At 41.0% G+C, this 22,507-nt stretch overlaps 1 protein-coding gene across 1 annotated transcript in view; it reads right to left on the minus strand.

The window, feature by feature from the left end:
- ANKFN1 (ankyrin repeat and fibronectin type III domain containing 1) overlaps positions 1–22,507 on the minus strand; it is a 371,327-nt gene that overhangs the window by 13,568 nt on the left and 335,252 nt on the right. The window contains exons 18-19 of the mRNA XM_043483529.1: positions 8,271–8,437; positions 776–989 (exon numbers count right to left, since the gene is read on the minus strand). Coding sequence (XP_043339464.1) covers positions 776–989; positions 8,271–8,437 — 381 coding nt within the window. The remainder of the gene's footprint in view (positions 1–775; positions 990–8,270; positions 8,438–22,507) is intronic.

Raw genomic sequence — 22,507 nt, forward strand, 5'->3', positions numbered from 1 at the left:
AATTAGCTCTTATAAGATATGAAATAAAGATGCCTTGAATACCATTTTTTTAATTGATTAGAAAAATGGCATTTGTTTCAACATGTTCTAGTCAAGAGCATTCATTATACTGCCTTTGACTAGTATATTTTCTCTCTGTTTATAAGTATAAAAGGGTTTTGCAGAAGTTTGTGTTAACTATGTTTTTTTCAGTTAGTATTTGCCATGTAAAGTCAAATTTAATGCCCAAGAGTGGAGGTGGCTTGCTAGGCATCTCCTCTGGCTTGTCTGTAAGTTGTCTCCTGATTGTTGTATCCATGATGAGACCAACCTATTTATTTGGCCTCAGGCTCAGGATTCTAGTTTACCCAAGGTTTCTTGCTTTCCCATCTTCACCCCAGGACATGGGTGCATTGTTGGTGGGAAGTTTGCCTGGAACTCTTAGCCAGGCTAGGACCTACTTCCTGCCTCATTCCTGTCAGTCCCTATTTCCTGGAGACTGGGCCTGTTTTCTTTACTCCCTGGTTTTGGTCAAATTCCTTTTGTACATTGGAAGCTTGAACTAGAACTGCAGTGAATCTTCTCCACTCCTAACTGGATGTGATCTCAGGTCATTGCCCGAGCTTCCTACCCTCCCCTGTTCTGATCCTGTTTCTTCTATGCTTCTAGATTCTTCCTGCTGAGCATTGTTTTCTACTGCTTGCTGAGTCTAATGACTCAGCACAAACCTCATCAGTGGGGATTAGGACCAAGAATCTGGTGACTGAAACACAGAATTTTGAATCTTGTTGCTTACCACTCACTGCCTTTCTTCTCTGCATCTCTGGGGATGGTGATGGTGATGGAAGACAGTCTATATGTGATGATGTAGAATTGATCTTCTTCAGGTTCTGCTCATTGAAAGGATCGATCAGCTTAGTTATGGATAAGCCAGAAACTGGTTGCTTGTATCTTGCATAATGTAGAGCATCCATGATCCACCTCATTTCACGCCAAACTTCATCTATTTGCTTTGGAATAAAATGGGAAAAGACATTGAATTAGCTTCCCAGGTGATGCTAGTGGTGAAGAACCTGCCTGCCAGTGCGGGAGACAGCAAGAGATGCAGAATCAATCCTTGGGTCAGGAAGATCCCTTGGAGTAGGGCATGGCAACTCACTCCAATAATCTTGCCTGGAGAAGCTCCATGGACAGGGAAGCCTGGCAGGCTACAGCCCGTGGAGTCGCAAAGAGTCGGACATGACTGATGCAAATTAGTATACATGCATGCATTGAATTAGTGAACAGGTTTCAAAAGGTATTAAGTTTCCCTGAAGGTCCAACATGATACATTTTCTATAGCATTTGGTTTTGAGCATGGGTAAAATATTTTCAACATAGATTTACTAAATCAGAAAATACCTCGTTTTTACAACCTTTTGTGTCTTGCATGTTTTTTACCCAAGAGGCTATTTCAGTTAATGCAAATAGTGAAAGACTTGGATTCCAGCTGGGATCTGCAACTTACTGGTTTGATAACAACCTTTGGCAAATCACTTGACCCCTTTGAACTTTAGTTGCCTTATTTGTGAAATGTGGACAAAATATTTCTTTTATACACCACAGGACTGCTGTGATGATTGGTGAAATGATAAATTTGAAGGTGCTTTGTAAAACTGCAGGGTACATTTCTCACACATGTAAAGTGTTATTAATTCTCAGCATGTAATGAAATATTCCTCATTAGGATTTATGGGGAAGGCATATGATAAAGTCTGAATTTCAGAACAGGTGGAGAAAGAAATGTAGTTTTAGTCCTGTGTGAACTAGTAAAGCATTACTGGAATAAACAGCTTTGCATCTAATTTCACTGGGTGCCTTGAGCAGGCCATTAGCTTCTGACCCATTTACCCCGCTGTGAAAAGACGAGGCTGGGTTGGATGACGTCGAAGGTCCCTTCCAGCTGTGACACTTTATGATTTAGTTTTGAAGACCGCTGAGAAAGTTGGTGTCACTCAGTTTCCAGCTGGAAGGTGTTTATTGTATGAATACTACACGGTTCGGGTGTCTCTGATTGTAGAAGGGACTACCTAATGTTCTGTTTTATTTTCAAATTTCAATTTTTAGAGTCTTAATCTGTGCTTAAAGAATACTCTTTAAAGAATATCCACAAACCAGATGCTCCCAGGAAACACAGAGTAGCTTCTGAAACTGAGAGAGTTCTGAGTGACAGGCAAATCTGAGTGAACTAGTGAATGGTGCTGCATAGTTGGTTGCCAGCCCCCCTTGCTTTCTGGTACTCTTCTATCCTGGAGTGACAGAACTGGGCAGAGTTTTTAGTGTTGTCAATGAAAGCATGAAATTGAGCTGCAGGCTTTGTCAGCCAGTGAGTTGGGCTGAAGGTTCAACAGTGGCAGGCCCACTGAACAGTATATAGGGAAAAATCTGAAGTTCAAGGGGTAAATAAAGAGGAAGTTCCATTTAATGCTTGGACACATTTTCTTAATGAGATTGTTGCTTTCTCAGCTAGCTTTTATTGATCCCACCTCATGTAGCATACTCTCATCTCAAAGTGAGGCACTGCATGACTATGGACAGCTTTTAGAGGTCCTGCCAAGGCAGGCACTGTGCTTTTGTACCTGTTACTCTTGGCTGTGCAAAGAATAGGTACTCAGTAAATGATTGTTCAGCCAGGGAAGGTATGAGTGAATGGTTATCTAACACTTTAGATCTCTGCCCTTGAACAGAATTATTACGAGGATTAAGATGATGTATCGTGAGTGCACCTTGTAAGCTGTACATTCTTATAATATTTTCAGTTGTTACAATGACAATCACAGTTATTGTAGTGGACGGAATGTGACCTCCCAAAATACATGTCCACATCCTAATCCCTGGAACCTGTATTACTTTATATGATGAAAGAGTGAATGTTACCTTTTACGGCAAAAGATGTGATTGGTAAGGATTTTGATGGGAGGATTTTATCCTAGATTATCTAGCTGGGCCTTGATTCCAGTGACGAATGTCTGCTTGAAGACATTCTTCTGAGAGTGAGGCAGACGGACATGTGGCCGGCAGAAGAGACGGAGGCCGTGTGACCACAGAAGCAAAAAGTGAATTGAGGCAGCCCCAAGTCAAGGGATGCCAATGACCACCAGGAGCTGGAGGAAGCCAACGATAGATTCTCCCCCTCTCCAGAGGGAGTGCGGCTCTGCCAACACCGTGACTTTAGATTTCTGGCCTTTAGAACTGTGAGAGAATAAATTCCTGGTGTTGAAGCCACTCAGTTTGTGGCAATTTCTTGCAGCAGCCTTAAGAAATGAATACAATTATTAATAACTTGTTCTCCACTTGTTCTCTTTGGATAGCTTGTTTTAGCCTTACTACTGAGGATGGATAGTGAGATTTAGCATACAAATTTTAAAACTTGTATGTAGAGACAATGTTTACTTAATTTTTCTCAGTGATGAAGTGAAGAGGTGTTAGCTGAAGAGAAATCAGAAACATAGGTAGAGGGAAACCTGTGGACCAAGTTTGACAGACTTAGTTAAGTAGCTCTAAAAGAAGCACAATTTTCACTCATTTTACCTTATACTGTTGACCTAAAAATAACTGACAACATAATCCCCTTGATTTTAAGGTCCAAATGCAGCTTCTAAAGACTTGCTGACATGTTTTTAAAAAAAAGACTGTGAACTCACTAGGTCTGTTGCTTAAAAGTTTTGCATCCATTTCTCACTTTGCCCTTCAAAAATCTTGGTTTTCATCCCATAAATTACACTCCTTTCTCTGTACTCAGGCAAGATAATATTTTTATTAAAATGTAAAGGTGATTGGTTTTCTCACAGCATAGTTACAAGGTGCTTGAGGGGATGATAGATTGGCTATATTTAATGAGCTGTGTTTCTATTACAGCTTAGGAGCATTTGAAGCATTCCAGTATATAAATTATAGCCTAATTGCCCTTTCGGCTTTAGCAGCTCCAAATATGCCCAGTGCCAAGTCTGCGCACTCTGACATTTCTGCCGCATGCGTTGTCTGTAAAGGCAGTGTACCTTATCTGCGATTTTCTACACCTCCCCCGGCCCAGCCCTTCCTCTCTGGCTGCACTCCTTGGCTTCTTTTCCCAACTGTGTTTACACAGACTCCCTCGCTCTTTACAATGTTTGGTTTGTGTAGTGCCTTCAACACTGTCTCAGCTCTGCAGTCGCACAAATGCCCCCGCAGCTGGCACTTGCCTTGCCGATCATGGTGTGTGGTGGACTGGGCGGTGAATGCCAGTGGGTGAATGGCTGCAGCTGGTTTTCATTCTGAGCAGGAGAGACCGAGAAGCCCAGTCTCGTTAAGGAGAGAGATGATCCTGCATTAACTCTAGCCAGTGAAATTACCCCTGTTGGATGGAGCAAGGCAGTCCACTGAAGGCTATGGGTGCAAGGAGATGGTCTGGTTTTAGCCTGGCCAAGGAGTGTTTTCTTGAACTCTTTGGGAATTGGCTTTTATTCAAGTCTCCGTTTACCTGGCTGGCTAGCTGGAGAGTACGTAGAGGGGGCTCTCAAGTTACCTGCTTTAGGAAACCAGAGCAGGCTAGAACTTTAAAGAATTTCTGGCCTCACTTGCCTTCATCCATCCCATTTAATGGTGTGCTGAAAAGGAAGGAGAAGAAGGGAGTGGAACCGTAGGCGAGGTGAGAAAGAAAGGGGTGAGGACTGTCTTCTGGAGGTACGAACGGAGCCGGGGACTCTTGGAGTATGTCACAGGCTAAAGAAAGTCAGCGTTCTTGGTTGACCATAATGGATTCAGGGGAGCCTTAGTTGGAATAAAGTGGAAATAGAACCTAAGGTAAAGTTAGAGAAGTGCTTCTATAAAACTATTTATGGCTGTTAAAGAAGTCATGAAATGTTACAGCCAACTAGGTGCTTAAGAAGTCATCCAGTCCAGTTCTTACAGTTGAGGCCCTTGGATCAAACGAATTGTCCAGTAGTCCAAGGCTTATCAGTGGAAGATTCCAGACTAAAAATGTATGCTAACTGAATTCTGGTGATTCTTCTTCTTACTGTTCCTTACATTGGGTTCAAAAGATATGCCAATCTTTCATATTCTCTTCCTGCTTCTTTCTTCTTTTTCCCACCCCCTTCCCCATCTGTATTTCATTTTTACTAGAAATAAAATAAATGATGTAAATGTTTTTAATTTTTAAATACTATGCTTTCAGGTCAAGAAAGCAAGTAAGTTCTTGAAAGGTTTATTTTTTTAGTCTAAGAGGTCACCTAAAATATCTCATTTAGGATGAGAGAAGTAGGATAGGATTTGTCTGGCTCACACTTTGCAAGCATATTACAGTATCTTCTTCATGAGTACTTAATAAATCCCCAATCTTGCATATCATGTTTTGAAGTATTTTCCCTTCTTATTAATGAATGAATGTATAATTTATTGCATACTTATTATGTCAGGCATTTCAGTGAAATCGTTATATGTATTATCATATTGAATTCTCTCAGTGACACTGAAAGCTAGTCCTATTATTATCATCCCTATTTTACAGATGAGGAGATTGAGATTTAGAGAACTTTATTTGCCCAAAGTTCACTGCATTTTCTCATCTTAGGTCCTCATTACTTGCTTGGAGGGTGGTGTAATAGCTTTGTATCTGGTTTTCCTGCCTCTAGTTTTCTCCTTAAGTCTAGGAGTGACATGCACATTATTTAGTAGCCAATGAGAATGAGTGCTTACTGTGAACAACTGCTGTGGCCATACCACTGTGAATGGGAGGAATACCCTCCGCTGCTTGAATCTGTCCTAAACATCTGTGAGATCCTATTACTGACTTTCTCCAACACTTTGGCTGGGTAACTATGGCCTACAGCATCAAGTACAAGTTTCTTACTATGGTCTTTAATAAAGCCCCATGTGATCTGATTTCATTGCTACTTTCATTCTCACCTAATTTTTCACTATTGTCCTTTACTCAGTTTATGCCGAAACTAAGCTTGATTATACATCATTCCCCAGGTACGATTTTTCTGCTCTTTCTCCCTTATCTGTTTATACTTTTTCTTTGGCAGTTCCTCATTCTGTTTCTCCTCCCTATAGACTAACCTATTCCACTAGGCCCAGCTCAGATATCAGTTACATCCGCTAAGGCATTTTTTTAATGCCCACAAATGTAAGTAAATTTTTACTTCTTTGTGTTGACACAAAACATTTTTACTTTATTTTTACATTTCTCTCTTGGTACCTTGGAGAAGGAAATGGCAACCCACTTCAGTACTCTTGCCTGGAGAATCCCATGGACTGGGGAGCCTCGTTGGGCTCTACAGTTCATGGGGTCACAAAAGGGTAGGACATGATTTAGTGACTCGGCAACAAATTTGGCACCTAAATCATTTTTACAGATAGTATTTATTCACGTTTCTTGTCTACCCTAATGGATTTTAAAAGAAGCTCAAGGACCATGTGTAATTCAACTTTGTATCTTCCTTACAGTGCCTGACACTTGTGTCCAACAAATAGTATATTTATCAGATTGAACTGAATATATGTCACGGTGATACTCATGATGGGGCTATTGCTATTATAGAAGTTCCCTCTTATTCATGGTTTGCTTTCTGCAGTTTCAATAACCATTGGTCAACTGAGGTCTGAAAATATTAAATGGAAAGTTCCAGAAGTAAACAGTTCATAAGTTTTAAATTGCCACTGTTCTGAATAGTGGGATCAAATCTCCTGTCATCCTGCCCAGCCTGCCCAGGACGTGAGTCATCCCTCTGTCCAGCGTATCTTACCCTTTAGTCATTTAGTAGCCATCTTGGTCATCAGATTGTTGTGGTATCATAATTCTTGTGTTCAAGTAACCTTTATTTTAATTAATAATGGCCCCAAAGTGCAAGAGTAGTGATGCTGGCAATTTGGTTATGACAAAGAGAAGCTACAAAGTGCTTTCTTTAATTGAACAGTTGAAAGTCCTATACTTAATAAGGTAAGGGAAAAAAACCTGTATGATGAAATTGCTGAGATCTATGATAAGAATGAATCTTCATTCCATGAAATTGTGAAAAAGGAAAAAGAAATTCCTAGTAGTTTTGCTGTTGCACCTCAAATTGCAAAAGTCATGGCCACAGTACATAATAAATGCTTAGTTAAGATGGAAAAAGACATTAAATTTGTACAATAAGCTATTTTGAGAGATAGAACATTCACATAATTTTTGTTACAATATATTGTTATAACTGTTCTATTTTGTTATTGTTGCTGATCTCTTACTGTGCCTGATTTATAAATTAAACTTAGCATAGGTATGTACATATAGGGAAAAATAGTATATCCAGGGTTAGGTACTATCTGCAGTTTCAGTCATCCAGTCTTGAGATGTATCCCCTGAGGTTAAGAGGGGACTGTGCATTCATTTTGTGAATTGGGTTATACTGCAGGCATAAAAAGTCTTCCCAGGTGGCGCTGGTTGAAAAGAACTTGCCTGCCAGTGCAGGAGATGTAATAGACACAGGTTCAATCCCTGAGTCAGGAAGATCCCCTAGAGAAGAAGATCCCATGGCAACCCACTCCAGTATTCTTGCCTGGAGAATCCCATGGACAGAGGGGCTTGGTGGGCTATAGTCCATAGGGTCGCAGAGTTGGACACCGCTGAGGTGACTTAGTATGCATGCACGCACGCACATGCACAAAGATCATAAGATTTGTCCAAGGGATTTAGGGGCAGTTTCAGACAGATCCAAACTCTCTTGATGATTACTCAGTCCCACTGTCTCAAGACCCTGAGACTTCACCATAGGGCTTTTCCAGAAAAGACCATGGACAGGGAACACATTTTTAAGCCTTTATAGCTATGCATTAAAATGTCAGTTCTGCCAGAAAGAAGTCCAAAGAATGAGAAATCTTATGTCTTGAATTTGGGTTTACATAAGCTGATGGATCATTCTGTTCTTTTTCTCTGTGATATTGAATTAATTAATACAGTTTTTCTTTCTGTTGGAATTATCACTGGGCTACTGGGTACTAATATTCTGATCTCTGCTGCTTCTGGCAGTTGTTTTTCTCTTCAACGTGGGAGACTACAGCTACCCACCACAGGGGCCGATAGAGCTCTTATTAACACTGATTTATCTGTGGCTTTTTCTTAAGCCTTTGTTTAAAAACTCGCATTTCCCTGAGTTCCGCATTTTAACCAAATCGACACTGTTTGCACGTAGTGGTCTTTGGCCCAGACTGCTGTTCTTCCTCATGCGTGGTTCTCATCCTCACCACCCTGTCCCTTCCTTTTTCCTTTCACCTCAGATAAAACAAACTGTTACCTGAATGAAATCTAAAACTTGCTGGTGTCTTTGTTTGGCAGCTGCAACTTCGTTGTCTGAGATTGCTTCCCTCAGGGACTGTTGGGTATTCAGAGAATCCAGCTCCACAACAGCAGAAAGGCGGCAATACAGACTAATAAATTTCTCCCTGTAGCTGCAAAAATGAACTGGAAAATGGACAAGCAAAATAAAACATGTTAAGATCTGGTATCAAAATAGAGAAATTCATACCTCAGAGAAAACAAGTTGAATGAAAACATGATTTATTAATCCTATCATTGGAAAATATTAGGCCATAAATAAATTATAAATGTGCTCTTAAGGGGCCAGTTGTCTGGCTTTAGTCAGACAGTATTCCCTTTTAAGGTTTACCAAGTCCTGGTAGGGTATGGGGAAGTGGAGTTGGCTAAAGCTGCAGTTTATGTTCAGCCCCTAAAGTTGGGCTACTACTGGGAAAATAAGTTTGCTTACCAATTTAAAGAAAAAAAAAAAGGCAAGTATCAATTTGAAACCCAGTTTTGATTGCCATGTCTGATTTCTAGTGTGTATCTTGCATGTTCCTTTCCAAGGCCAGAAGTCCCAGAAGATAAAAGACATGTTTTTCTCAGGGTGTGTTTTCTGTTTTGTCTGGCTGGAAAACTTCCTAAGGACCTAGTATGATGAGTTTTGATTCTTCTCCTGCCTCTCCACTCCTCAACTCCTCTGGAAAGATGATGGAGTTAGTGCTCTGCAGACCATTTTAGTCTTCCCCTTCTTCTCTTAAATGATAATGGGCTAGAAGCCAGTGGAGACAGTCTAACCTTCATCTCTGCCATAGAGAAGGGAGAGAGGGTTGTGGGTCTCAGCCTGACTCAGGCAGCCTGAAGTGGTCAGATTTTTCATACTTCTCTGATTGGTTCTGCTCACATGCTATATAACTTCAGAGTCCAGAAAGAAGAGCAAGCATTCTGATTCAGACTTGTGTAGTGCCAGACTCTTCCTGGCCATTGCTGAGTTTGGAGATTCACTTCCCAGGAACCTCACTTGCTCTGTGTACCTCTGACCTGTATCGGTGTGCTTCATGCTTCGGAAGTAGGGCTGTAATAACTCAACAGATCTGTGGAAGCATTTTTATTCTGGCTTCTTTGGTGAGGAATTCTAGGAAGAACATCTAATTACTGCCCTCAGGCTTCTTTGCTATTGATTCCGGAGACCTAGACCTGGCCATTTTGGGAAGCTAAAACCACACTACCTCAAAACGGGGCATCTGGTCATCTCCACACCTCACTGAGGAAGCCCTACTTCTCTGCACATCGAGAGATTTTGTGTATCCTACAGTTCCCATCTTACCACTGCCTGCTTCCTTGCTTGATTTTCCCTCAGGATGAAGCTCAGGTGAGGGTAAGGGTGACCTGCTCTGTTTGGATTTCCTGGTATTGAAGCGGTAGAGAAGAATGGCCCGTCCTTAACCCAGCTGGGCACTGTTTCAAGGAGTGGTTTCTGATTTCAGGTAGTTTTGGTTCTGGGTTTTTTTTTCTCTCTTCTATTAGATCCCTCCTTCTACTTCCTCTGCTCTCACACTTCCCTGTCTGCCACACAGAAGAGCTGATCTCAGTAAATGCAAATTACTGGGCTCGTCCAAAACGATCTACACTTCATGCTTTCCCTTGATTGTACACCTCTGTAGAGCACCTTCTTGACTCAGGACACAATCCGAACGTCACAGTAAAGCAAGCTGCTTGAGATCTAGGATTTTAATATATCTTCAGTCATATCTTCTATCTCGCCTTCCACCCTCTGCCTGCATTGACCCTATGCTTTGGTCAAGCTGAGCCTACTGCAGGTCCTTTTATACTTCCATGTTTGTGAACATGCCATTTTCTTTCCTCCAGTACCCTTCTCTACCAGTGCCTTCATGTCAGCTTCTTCTGATACTTGAATATTCAGCTTCAATACCTTCTCCTCAGTGAAATCTTAACTGGTACCTCTTTCACTCCAGGAAGAATTAGTTTCTCTCTTTTGTGGTCCTTGACTACTTGTTTTTAAATACACCAGGACATTTATCCTGCTTTGTTGTAATAATGTGTTTACTTGACTGATTTCTTTGAGGGCAAAAACCATATCTCCTGTTAATTTTTATTTCCTCAGAACCTGGAACACTCTAACTTCTCAAGTCAAGTGTTCGTTGCTCAGTTACGTCTGATTCTTTGTGATCCCTTGGGCTGTAGCCTGCCAGGCTCCTTTGTCCATGGGATTTTCCAGGCAAGAGTACTGGAATGGGTTGCCATTCCCTTCTCCAGGGGATCTTTCTGACCCAGGGATCAAATCTGGGTCTCCTGCACTGCCGGCAGATTCTATGATTTGAGCCTCCAGGGAAACCAACTTCTCAGTTAAGGTTTATTGCCTGAATGAACAATAAAATGTATGCCCTGATCCGAAGAGAGCAGACCTTTATTCCAAAGTCTCCTTTCCCCCCTCTATTCTCTTTCCTCAAGTGCATTTGATTTTCCTCTTTCAAAAGGTATATTTCAAGTCTGATATTTACTGGCTGCTCTACAGGAAAGAGTCACCGTTACTTTTCAGCTTACTCTTGACCCTTGTAGCTGCCTGAATGTGTCTTTATGCCTTTCAAGGAGGAATTATATCCTGTTTGCACTTGACAGATGTCATCTCTTGGCTGAAGAGTGAAGAGAGTGAAGTGTCTCACAGTCTGCCTTTCCAAACCAAGTTGCAAAAAAAAAAAAAAATCAGCTTTTTTCCTCCTTCTTTCTAAAATATGACTGGAAGATAGTGAGAGGCACTGAAGAATTTCTTTAGAGGAAATGCTATCAGTCCCATCTGAATTCTAGAACGCCAGGGTGTCCACAGCTCCCTCTTGCTGCGTCTCTCTGTGGTCAGAGCCTTGGATCAGTGGGTGGTCTCACAGCGCCCACACGGCCTGCGCCACCCGCCACAGTGCGCTCCGAGGACCTTCCAACGGCAAGGACAGTGCTTCCCTTTCCCACTCTAGCGGTTTTCATCCGGAGCCTTTAATGTTCCTTTAACAAATGTGACTTTAACATAGTCTTTTGTGGTTTAGCAATGATACATTTGGTAGCCATCGCTGAGAAGGGGAGGGTAGACTGGAAGCTTCTAATTTTTTTCCTAATGTGAATCACATGCATTTTGCAGGCAAAATGGTATAAGGATACAAAAATGCATGATCCCAGACCGCATGATTTGTTAGTAATTTACAAACGAAGACTAATTTTCTGCGGTGTTTTCTCTGTCTTTTTTCTTTATAAGATAGTGACAGACTAAAATGCCGTCAGCACCGACACTGCAAGTCAGATTAGGGGTACTGTAGGGCGGAAAGTATGCAGGCTTAGGTGTAAGACAGAGCTGGGTTTGAATTATACTTCTGCCACTTACTGCCTTCATAATAGGCATATAACCCCAGGGAGCCTCAGGTTTTTTTATATCTAAGACAAGGGTAATAATGTCTACCTAGGATAAAACAACATAATAATACAGTGCCTGGACAGCATGTGGCACATATCAGACGCAAAATGAATTTTTGTTCACATCCCTACCCTGTCTCCCTGGGAAATATGGGGCGTTTAGTAGTTTGAATATTGGAACAGGATTGAGGTTAGAATATTCTTCCTAAAGATCTCTTACTCAATAGAGTTCTAATCAGTCTGGGCCATGTAGCCTAGTTTGGAAGCTAAGGAACCAATAAGATTACCCTCTTAGGGTCAGTTTAGTTCTATGGTTCTCTGCCAAGGCATCAGAAAGAACCTGGGCATAAGATGCCTCTCTAAAGATTCCTGGGAGTGAACGAGTTGACACTTGGAATTCAGGAATGGTATCCTAAATCATGAAAAATGGGCATTAGGAATGAGGGTTGGGACTGTGCCATTTCTTATAAGCTTGTGGCCTGGATTCCATTAGGCTCAATGCCTGGATATCCCACAGGCACCTCAAACAAAAGTCATCATTTGTCAGACTGAACTAACTCATCATCTTTCCCCTCCCCCAAACCTGTCCCTCCCCTCTTATTTCCTGTTTTGGTAGATGGCAGCATTATCCATTTCAGCACCCTATTCAGACTCCCTGGCTCCTCTATCTTTCTCTTCAACCACATTAAATCAATCACAAAGTCCTATTGATTTTAACTTCTAAATTCCTCTTGCCCCTGCCTTCTCTTCTATTTCCCTGCTGTGGCAGTCTCCGTCCGAGTTCTTATCAGTGCCCACCTGGGCCAGTCTCTTAACTGCCTCATTGCCTCTAGGCTCAGCCCTTTCTTGTTGTCCTGCAATCCACAGAGTTGTTAAAACCCAGTAATGCCATATTATTCTTTTTCTTAAAAAAATTTAATGACTCCTTATTGCTTATAGTTTTGTCTCCTGTCACACTTGGTCAGATGCCTTAAGCATCTGTCACAATGAACTACTCAGAGTGTACTTAAGTGAGATGAATTTTCCTAGGTCTCCAAGCCTTTGTGCATTCTGTTCCTTCTGCTTACAATGATTTTCCTTCCTGGTCTACCTTTTTTTTTTTTTTTTTCTGAATGTTTACTTATACTTCGAAGTCTATCTTAAATCTTATCTCTGTAAGAAAGGATTAGGTGTTTTTTCTCTGAAATTCAGCAACCAACGTTTTACAGAAGAATTTTCATTGTATTGGGACTGTTGGTTTAGACAATATCCCCCACTGGGTTCTAGGCTCCTAGTGGGCAGATTGTGTCCTATTAATGTCTGTGTGTCCAGTCCTAGTATAGTACTTGACGTATAGTGGAAACTCAGTAAATGTTTTTTGAATGAAGCATGTAGCCGAACACTGAAGTATAAAATGCATACCAGGCTTCAAACTAGTTTTAAAAATTTCCCAGTTTCTTAATCTTGCTCAAGTCAGTCAAAATCATAGAGTCAATGAAATCGATAAAACTCAGCTTTCCTCTTCATAGGCCTGCAGTCAGTTGTGACTGCCTACGAGGTCAGGGCAGGGTGACCTCCTCAGTATAGGCAAATCCTCGAGGCCACATCTCAGGACAGTTTCTAAGCGCTTTTCCTTTTATTTCTGGGGCAGCATGAATAGTGACCCTTGTTGTCCCCCAGGCGCATACTTTATAACTGCAGAGGAGTGCCATCCTCTTCCTCTCCAAAGGATTGGGAATATCAGCCCCCGAGCTGTGCGGGCTGTGGGTCTACAGTTGTACCACTTTGCCCCAGCTCAGCCCTGCTCATAGAGTCTCACAGCATCCTCCTGCGTGATGGTCTCTCTCCCCCACCAGTAGTCCTAGGAAGGAACACCCTGTGGGACTACCCTATTCTGCAGAGCTTATATTAAAAGTTACTTATAGTAAAGCTTATATTAAAAACTTATTCTACTCGAAAATCTCCACTGGATTTCCAACACAGTTAAAATAAAATCCAACGTCCTTATTACGATCTGTGAAGCCATGAATGGTCTTCTGATGCTGACCTTCTGATATCATTTGCTATCTTTGTTGCTGTTGCTTACCTACATTCCATCTATACCGATCTCTCAGCTAAGCACACTCTTACTGTAAGGCCTTTGCACTTGCTCTTTTCATTTCATGGAAATCTCTCATCTCCGCTCAAATCATCTTCTTCAGAGAGGCCTTCCCTGGTCTTCTCATACAAAAGTGCAGTCCCTGTCCTTTCAGTCTTGTCTTTTATCCTGATTTATCTTTGTTTCCAGCTCTCGCTGCTGTCTGACGTTTTCAATGTTAATGTTTGTTGATTGGTTTACTATTTGTCTCCCCCACTGGAATATTATTACCTCCATGAGGAGTTTGTTCATTGATTTTTCAATACCTGGAATAGTGCCTGGCACATAGAGTTGTTTTAGTTGCTAAGTTGTGTCTGACTCACTCTTTTGTGACCCCATGGACTATAGCCTGCTAGTCTCCTCTGTCAGTGGGATTTCCCCAGGCAAGAATACTGGAGTGGGTTGCCATTTCCTCCTCCAGGGGATCTTCCTGAGCCAGGGATTGAACCCGAGTCTCCTGCATTAGCAGGAGGATTCTTTACCACTTAGCCCCTTGGGAAGCATGGCACATAGTAGGTTACTTAATAAATATTTATTGATGAATTAATGAAGAAATGAGTGAAGAGAGGAAATTGTAGAATGGAGAGTAACAGCAGTAGGATAAAGTGTGATTATCCAAGAATAGTGTGGGAGCCTCCCAGAAAGAAGGATAGGACGCTTGCAGGGCTTGGTTCTCCAGCGTCTTGGGAGTCATGTATTATTATGATTGATACTAAATCGTTCATTGTGCCCCCCCAGGCCACTGAAACATCGAGAAATGAGCCTTATGTATTTTTGCCTGTTATCATGGCCTTTTCACGTAGAATGGGTTCTCAGTTCGCTCTCCAATAAAGGATTTTCTTTAGTTCTTTTCTCTGTCATTTATCTATCCATGGGAAATCACTCACTTTCATGACTTCATTTGTTACCAGTAGACTCTGGCCAAATTTCTGTGTTTAGTAACCAACTTTGTCTCCTGCATTTCTACTGCCAGTTGTATATGTCCACTTGGATGTTGAGTGAACACTTCCAGACTCAAAATGTGTGCAAGCTCAGTCATGTCTGACTCTTTGGGACCCCAGGAACCATAGCCCGCCAGGCTCCTCTGTCCATTGAACTTTCCAGGCAAGAATACTGAAGCACATTTCCATTTCCTACTCCAGGGGAATCTTCCCAACCCAGAGATCAAAACTCCATCTCCTGCATTGGCAGGTGGATTCTTTACCACTGAGCTCAAGATATTCAGAGCTAAAAGCATCATATTCTTCCCCAAAGCATTTTCTTTTCTGATTTCATTATGTCTGGTAATGGTAGCAATATCCTCACAGTCTTTGAAACTAAAAACCATGGGGGTGCTTAGAAGTCTCTAAGCTTTGCCTGTTCTCATTCAAACAGCTATCCAGTCTTGTCGATTACATCCTGTGTTTCTTACATCTATACTTGTTTCCTTTGTTTTTGTTTCTACTTTAACATCAAAATATTATTATAACCTCTGAATTATCTCCCCAGTCCTGCTTTCAATTCATCTTAAGCATATTCCTCAGCCTGATTCTTAAAATACTGCCCAATATGGCTACAACTTGTCCATACAGGTTTATGTCTACTATTTGCTCAGGTCCTTTCTCAGATCTCAGAACAAACTGGACCACTTGTTCTTTTTCTGATTCTTTCTGAGTTCTTCTCATACGTCTTTGCTCATTCTGCTCCCTTGACAAAACAGATTTCATTGTCTTTTTTTTTTTTTTTTTTGCACCCAGCCCATTCTTTTACACCTACAGCAAATATCTTGTCTCCCAGGAGACCTTCTGATAACTTCTTTAAGAAAAGGTGCTTTCATTTCTTTTTTTCAGTATCACTTAATACTTAAGATTTAAGCACATTATATGTTATTTTAAAATTTAATTTGTATTTTTATTTAACTCCTACCACGGTACTAAAAAGCCCCTTGAGGGCAGAGCTGTTGTCTTAACTCATCTCTTAATCTCCCCAGTAGACACCTGATGTGTATGTGTGGACTTGAATTGAATTACTCTGACTCAAACTGTGTTTTGTAATAGCAGTGCCGTTATATCATAGACTAAAAATGCTCATTGTATGGGGAACTCATTCAATGGTCACACTCACATTCAGGCATCTTGGCAGTGGTATGACCAGTGTTACCAATCACGTGGCACAGAAAAGGTGCAGGAAAGTTAAATGATTGCCAGTGCCACACAGTAGAGGACCCAGTGCCCACAAGTCTCAGTCTACAAGTCTGATTCAGCCTTCTCTTAGCAACTGCCTCTCCTCTGGAAAATAACAATTGCTGTACATCAGCTTTTGAGCATGTAAACTCCTTGGAACAAGGGAAACTGGGAGACTTTATCCATTTATCCTCAAGAGATAAATTCAAATTCAGATGCCCTGGTCTCAAAATGAAACATCCGGCAGTTGCCTTGTCTCTTTCTAAATCTGGTAGCTGGGGAGCAATCCAAAGAGAGACTGCCTTCATTTCACCCACCCATTCACTCCCGCTCCCACAAATCCTACAGTCCATTTGAACTGACGGAACTCTTGTTAATTGCCTCTTATTGGCCTGTTACAAGATGAAGCATGTGGAGGAGACAAAGCCTCCCTATTCACATTTTCAGTGGGCAGCAGGGGTCTCTGTAAAAATAGAGGACCCGGGGCCCAGGCTACCCATTTTTGAAAGTCAGGATGAGATCTTCCACCATTGAGAATCCCACATTATAATCACAATATTGCATCTTGGGAGACCCTGTCAATTTCTCAAATGGTCTGTTAGAAATTTAGTCTATTTAATAAGTTAGCACTACTTAAAGTTACAGACCTTTTTCTGCTTTAAATTGATACACACTTTACATTTTAATTTCAGTTTTTTTTTTTCCGGTTGGAGGAAAGAGGGGGCAGGAAGAGGGGGAGAGAGGAAAAAAGAAAGAGAAGGGGCAGTGCTTTTCATGAAAACATCAGTTCTTATATTTATGCTTTAGGAAAGCAAGGGGGAGGCAAGAACTGCAGCCTGATAACTGAACTTTCTGTTTAGAAGTCCCTCCTCTCCATTGGGCCTTAGCTAAGTTTCAGTAATTATTGCTCAGGCACATAGTCTTGGAGCTTTGCTTTCTCTCAGGCTTGTACACAGTTCTAGGAAGGGTTGTTGCCAAAGCCATCATGTGATTTATTGACCCTCCACTGGGACAAGGGGGAACAGATATAACTTTGTGATTTTATTATAAGGAGGCTGGGTTAATATTTCTAGGTGAAACAAGCTACTATACCAAGTTCAAACATCTGAAGAGGGAGGTTAAGAAACCCTGAGTGTGGGGTGTAAGGATTATTCTGTCCTGGGGCTGTGCAGACGTCGTCTGAGGCAGGGAGCAGGAGAAGAAAGGAGACATTGTGACCCATTTCCAACACCTCCTGTGTGTAGAGGCGGAAGTGCCTTGCCTGCAGAGGGACACGCGCGGAGGAAAAATAGGAGAGTTACAACACGGCACTTACATAAACAACACCAAACTGGCATAAAACATCTAACAAAATTACATGACTTTCAGCTTGGAATTTTTATACAACATAAATATTAGGGTTCAGTCCATTTAATAATGCTATATAAAATCAAGATTTAAGGCAGTAATGTTCCACATAAACTCTGAAAACAACATTTATGCTTCTTATAAAAGCAGAAAATGATTGCGTTCTGTGGGCTTTTCAAAATGATGAATATAATTACATGAAGCAACAAAAATGGATTGAATTAAAAATCCACTAGTTTCAATTTAAGTTGGTTAAGGGGGGAAAATGTAGTTTCTGGCCAAGGACTGAGAAAATTTTACAAGTACCAAAAAAAAAAAAAAAAATGTTGTATGTACTCTTAGGCAGTTGGGCAGCCTGCTCCCAATGTATGCGTAGCCCAAGAGTCACCAATGAAATATGAGCTGCTTCAGACCTGCTAAGCCCAAGAAACGCTTTAATGGTATCTACTGTCAGAAGTTGAGCTGGTATTTTTTTTTTCCCTCCTCCTGAGTATATGGCCACCCCTGGAATAATCCAGTTAACTCCCCTACTGTCTTTATAGCATCTTGTGCAATTTATTCTTTTTCAACATTAGCTGTTTTGGACTAGCTTTGCAACGTTGACTTGTAATCAGAGTAGTACCCTAATGGAAGAACACTCTTGGAGTCTTTAATCTATCCTCTTGTCTCCTTGGGTCAGAGGCCAATTCAGGTTGTGTCTCTCTTATTTAAAGAGAGCCAGTCACTCCTGTTACAGTCTCCCTGTTTGCAGGCTAAACTTGGCTTATTTTAGTTGTGTGTATAGGAATAGTATGTGTGTGTGTTGAGTGGAGAGAGATGGTAAATGCAGATCAAAAAGAACAGAATCTAATGCTACATGCTATTAGCTCACTAGACAGAGTCTAGTAAACCTTTACTCTTGTCTTCTATGCCAACAGTTTTTTTTAAAAGTTGCTTATTAGTGGAGGTAAGATTTGCACATTTGGACTTAGACAAGACAGTAATTTTGACAGCAAATTTTCTGTTTGTGGAAAGATAGCATGGAACAACCTTGGCCACTGCTCTAGATTTATACTACCAGTAATCTTCTGTTCTTAAGGAAATCATTTGCAAATCTAACCACACACTTATTTATTTATGTCCCTTGCTTCATGCTCTCCTGAAGCTAAGGTCTGATGTCTTTCAGGGTGGGTTAGCCAATTTTTCCTTGTTTGACCAGACCACAATGAAGTGGGGTCTGGGGACTCTGGAAGACGTCAGCATGGAGGAACTAGAGTAAAGGTGCAGACGTGTACTCGGGGTCCAGGCACAGGCATCAGACTGAAACGTGCAGGTGTGTGCAAAGCGACATGTACATCAACGACAAAATTATTCACGTGTATTGTTTCACCTCTTGAGTTTTACACCATAATGCAGTTTCCATGAGTCATAAAAAGAAGATAAAAATAATGGTAAAGACTAGTACCTGATGTAGAGGTATATTGATCTGCTTAAGGAGAGCTTTCACTGCCATCTGGAGCTCGTAGAAGAACAATTGCATGGGGCAGTCAGAAGTATGATCCACACTTTCCATAGATTCAGAGCCAGAAAGCATTTGGACCCATTCCCACTCCTCTCTGTATGTTGAGTCAAGTTAAAATTAGAAATATAACAAAAGTTCAGAACACAGCTCAGAACATTTTTAGTGTATATGTCCAGAACCTGAATAACCAATTTTTGGTGGTTAAAACTTGATGCAGTTCATGAAATTTGAACTTTTTGCCACCCAAATAGAGCTTAAAATGAGCTCTTTTCAAGTTTATTTCACCTATCAAACCACATATACCTCAGAACAGCAGGTCTGTTTTGTAATGAATCAGTTTTTGAGATTGGAGCTTTGAAATATTTTGAAATAATTTTTCTTTCCCTGAAGATCCCCTGTAAGTTCTAAGATCCTACATTTTACCACAGGGGCATCTGCTGGTTAATTCAGCAGTTGGGTAACCACAGGACTCTGGTCCAACTCAGGCAAGAAACCACATGGCACATTTCAACCCTGGCCTGTTGTAATCGTGGGTACTATTTTGGTTTCTTTCCTTTTCCAAAAGCTTGAGGAGAATCACAAACAGGAACACCAGACAATTCCAATAAAAGGAACCAGGGGACACACATCACTGATTCTGTCCTCTTTTCAAACCAGTCATCTGTGTCTTTATTCTGCATGCTCCACCATCCTCCCTAATGAACTTTCCCAAATGTTCTGCAAAAAGGAAGGGAAAAGAAGGGAAGTGGGAGGAAAGCACATTGGGTTTGTCCCCTCAAAGCTGCTCTTCAAAATGATCTTGAAAAGATCAAGGGAAATACTTCTTGGGCGACATTGTTTCTATAAGTTATTTTAGCACAAGTCTCTAAACAGATTCATTTGGCCCATTTGCTCCTGACTGCAAGGAGAAGCAATATGCTCTCAGGAGCAGGCTAGGGAGGAAAGGAAAGCCCTGTTGTTTTGGGATGGAAAGAGAGGAGGTGCTAACATGTGTTCCCACCCTCCTGAAAATCCTCTGAGGGCTCTCCCTGATGGGTTATAGTCACAGGGGCTCCAAGCTATGAGCCAGAAAATGAAATTGATTGTGACATAAGCTTTGCATCAGAATATACTCTCTTTTAACCAACTCCCCTCTTAGAAAAGTTTCTGTTTTTATGATATCAGTTTCATTTCAATTCTCACACTGGAAAAGACTGTGGAAAAATATACCCTTTGTCTCAATAAGAGGAAAAAAAGAAAGAAAATTAAATCCCGCTTCAATCTGGGCATACTGTTGGATTCACAAATAACTGAAATCTTTGAGAACCTGCTTGGGAACTATATCTTTTCTTCTGTCCCTGATACTGAACTAAATGAGGGATTCTGACTAGCATAAGTATGCACAAAATCTAAAGGACCACATTGCTGAAATCGTATCTGTAATCAAATTAGAAAATAAATTACCAGGAGGAATACCATTAAACGTCTACCACTAACTAATCAGTTTAGCCTTTAAGGATGAGGGAGATGAAACTGGCACAATGAAGACTACTGGAATCTTTTGTAGAAGTGAAACTTGGATCCTTGGCAAATGGAAATTAGTTGGTACAACCACTAAAAGATAGAATCTAAACCTTTAAGACACAAATCTAGAAAATGGATGAAAGTAACCGTTGCAGAATCAACCCACAAATGAGCCTCTTGGGAAGGCTGGAGATAACTACTGCTGATTGTAGTAGTGGCCACCAGGTGGCAGACTTAAAGTCTAGGTGTGTGTGATGAGGGAAGGAAGAGAATATGGCCCCTGGTGAGTGCTCTAAAGAGCTCATGCGTCAGCATCATCTCGCCCACTGTCATTAAGGAATAGTTAGTATATATTGTGAGCACTATAGTTAATAAGGCCTTCGCGCTTTAGGGACCAGATTTTAGATGACCAAATTAGCGTCTCCTTTGGTTAAGCAAATTTGTAGGTGCAACTAGAATGATCTAAATTGTCACTGAAGCCTGACAAATTCTTTTCCAAGTTCTTTTTCTTTTCTTATCTAGTCTTTCCTTTCTGCGTTGAGCACAATTCATTTCATTTTAGTAGACTTTCAGAGGCCTACTAGAGGGCTAGTTGTAAAGCTGGATCAGATTACCAAGATTGGGCAACTTTTCCAAAGTTAACAGGGTAATTCACCATAATGCCAACCATAGAGCAGTTTCCAGAAACTCAGGCCTTGTTACTTCTTTTCTTCCCTAGAGAACCATATAGAGCATAGGAAACATATGAAGTCCTTAGGTCAGGGGGTTAGGAGTGGGAAGAATGAGAGTAGGGAGGGTCCTTTAAGATTATGGGGAAATCAGTTACTCTACTAGAACCCATTCACACAAGTGATTTTTAAAAATATGACCTTTTAGGTTATGGAGAAAAGTTTTTGGAAATAGGAGTGTTGAAAGAAAAGGGTATCTGTTCACTAACCTTGATGTCAGTGGTTGCAGAGAAGAAAGTGAAAGGATAGTATCCTCTTTAAATGGGTGCACTGCTTATCCTAATGTTAAAAAACTGAGCTATGCCTTTAACGGTAAGGAACCTGCCCGCAATGTGGGAGGCCTGGCTTTGGTCCCTGGGTTGGAAAGATCCCTGGAGAAGGGTGTGGCAACCCTCTCCCATCTTCTTGCCTGGAGAATTCCATGGACAGAGGAGCATGACGGGCTATAGTCCATGAAGTCGCAAAGAGTTGGACACGACTGAGCGACGAACACTTTCGCTTTCCTTTCCCTAATGTTAAAACCGAGCTATGCCTTTGCCTTTGCCCCAGGGTGCTGGCCCCTGAAGAGGTCTCATCATAAAAACTTCACCCAGAAGTCGCATTTCAACTTCCTTCTGGCACATCAAACCCACCCCTTCAACCATTGTTTCATCACAAGACAAATCCAAACTTTTTATAGCTTACTTGGAAATGTTATAGTTTTCACGGATCTTCACATGACAGAGAATATTAGGCAGCTTTTGGGTAACAAGAACTTTGATCTGGTCCACAGAGCTACACAGCTTTAGGTAACCCAGATATAATCCAGGAGAGAGACGCTGATGACTCCTTTTGTGATAGGAGAGAATATCCTGTAGGATGAAAAATAAAACAAAAAATTATATTAAAAAACAATCTCTTTTCATTTCTTAGGCACACCATGTCATGAATTAAAGGAGCTGTAGCTAAGTGATTAGTTAGAAACCTTGGATATCACCATCATGACTGTTGAGAATGTATTGGTGGTACAGCCATCTTAACCTTCAGGAGAATTAGCTTCCAAGACAGGTAGGCAGTCAGTAATGTTTTCTGCATGCTTATTTTCCTGAGATTTCTGCTTCACAAGTAGATGTGTGAGTTGTGACTTGGAATGGGCTGCTGGTGGTAGGAGAAAATACTAAAGAAAAATAGAATTCATAATTTCTTTTTTTTTTTTTTTTGAATTCATAATTTCTATCCTTGGAGGGTTTATTGTTTAGCTGGGGCATAACTGAAAGTGTAAAAACTGATAAAGCAGTATAGAAAAGCTTCATTATTTCAGGATAATTGGTGTCAGGAAAAGGATCAAAATTTTATAGTAAGTAGGGTAAAAAGAATTTGACTATCTTGAAAAAATGAAACAAGTAATAGCAATATATCTTATTAACATTTGAGTTATAATTGTTCACTACTAAGTTGTATGATAGCTGGAATGCTGTTTCT

The sequence above is a fragment of the Cervus canadensis genome, chromosome 1, assembly GCF_019320065.1.
Source record: "Cervus canadensis isolate Bull #8, Minnesota chromosome 1, ASM1932006v1, whole genome shotgun sequence".
Taxonomy (NCBI): Eukaryota; Metazoa; Chordata; class Mammalia; order Artiodactyla; family Cervidae; genus Cervus; species Cervus canadensis.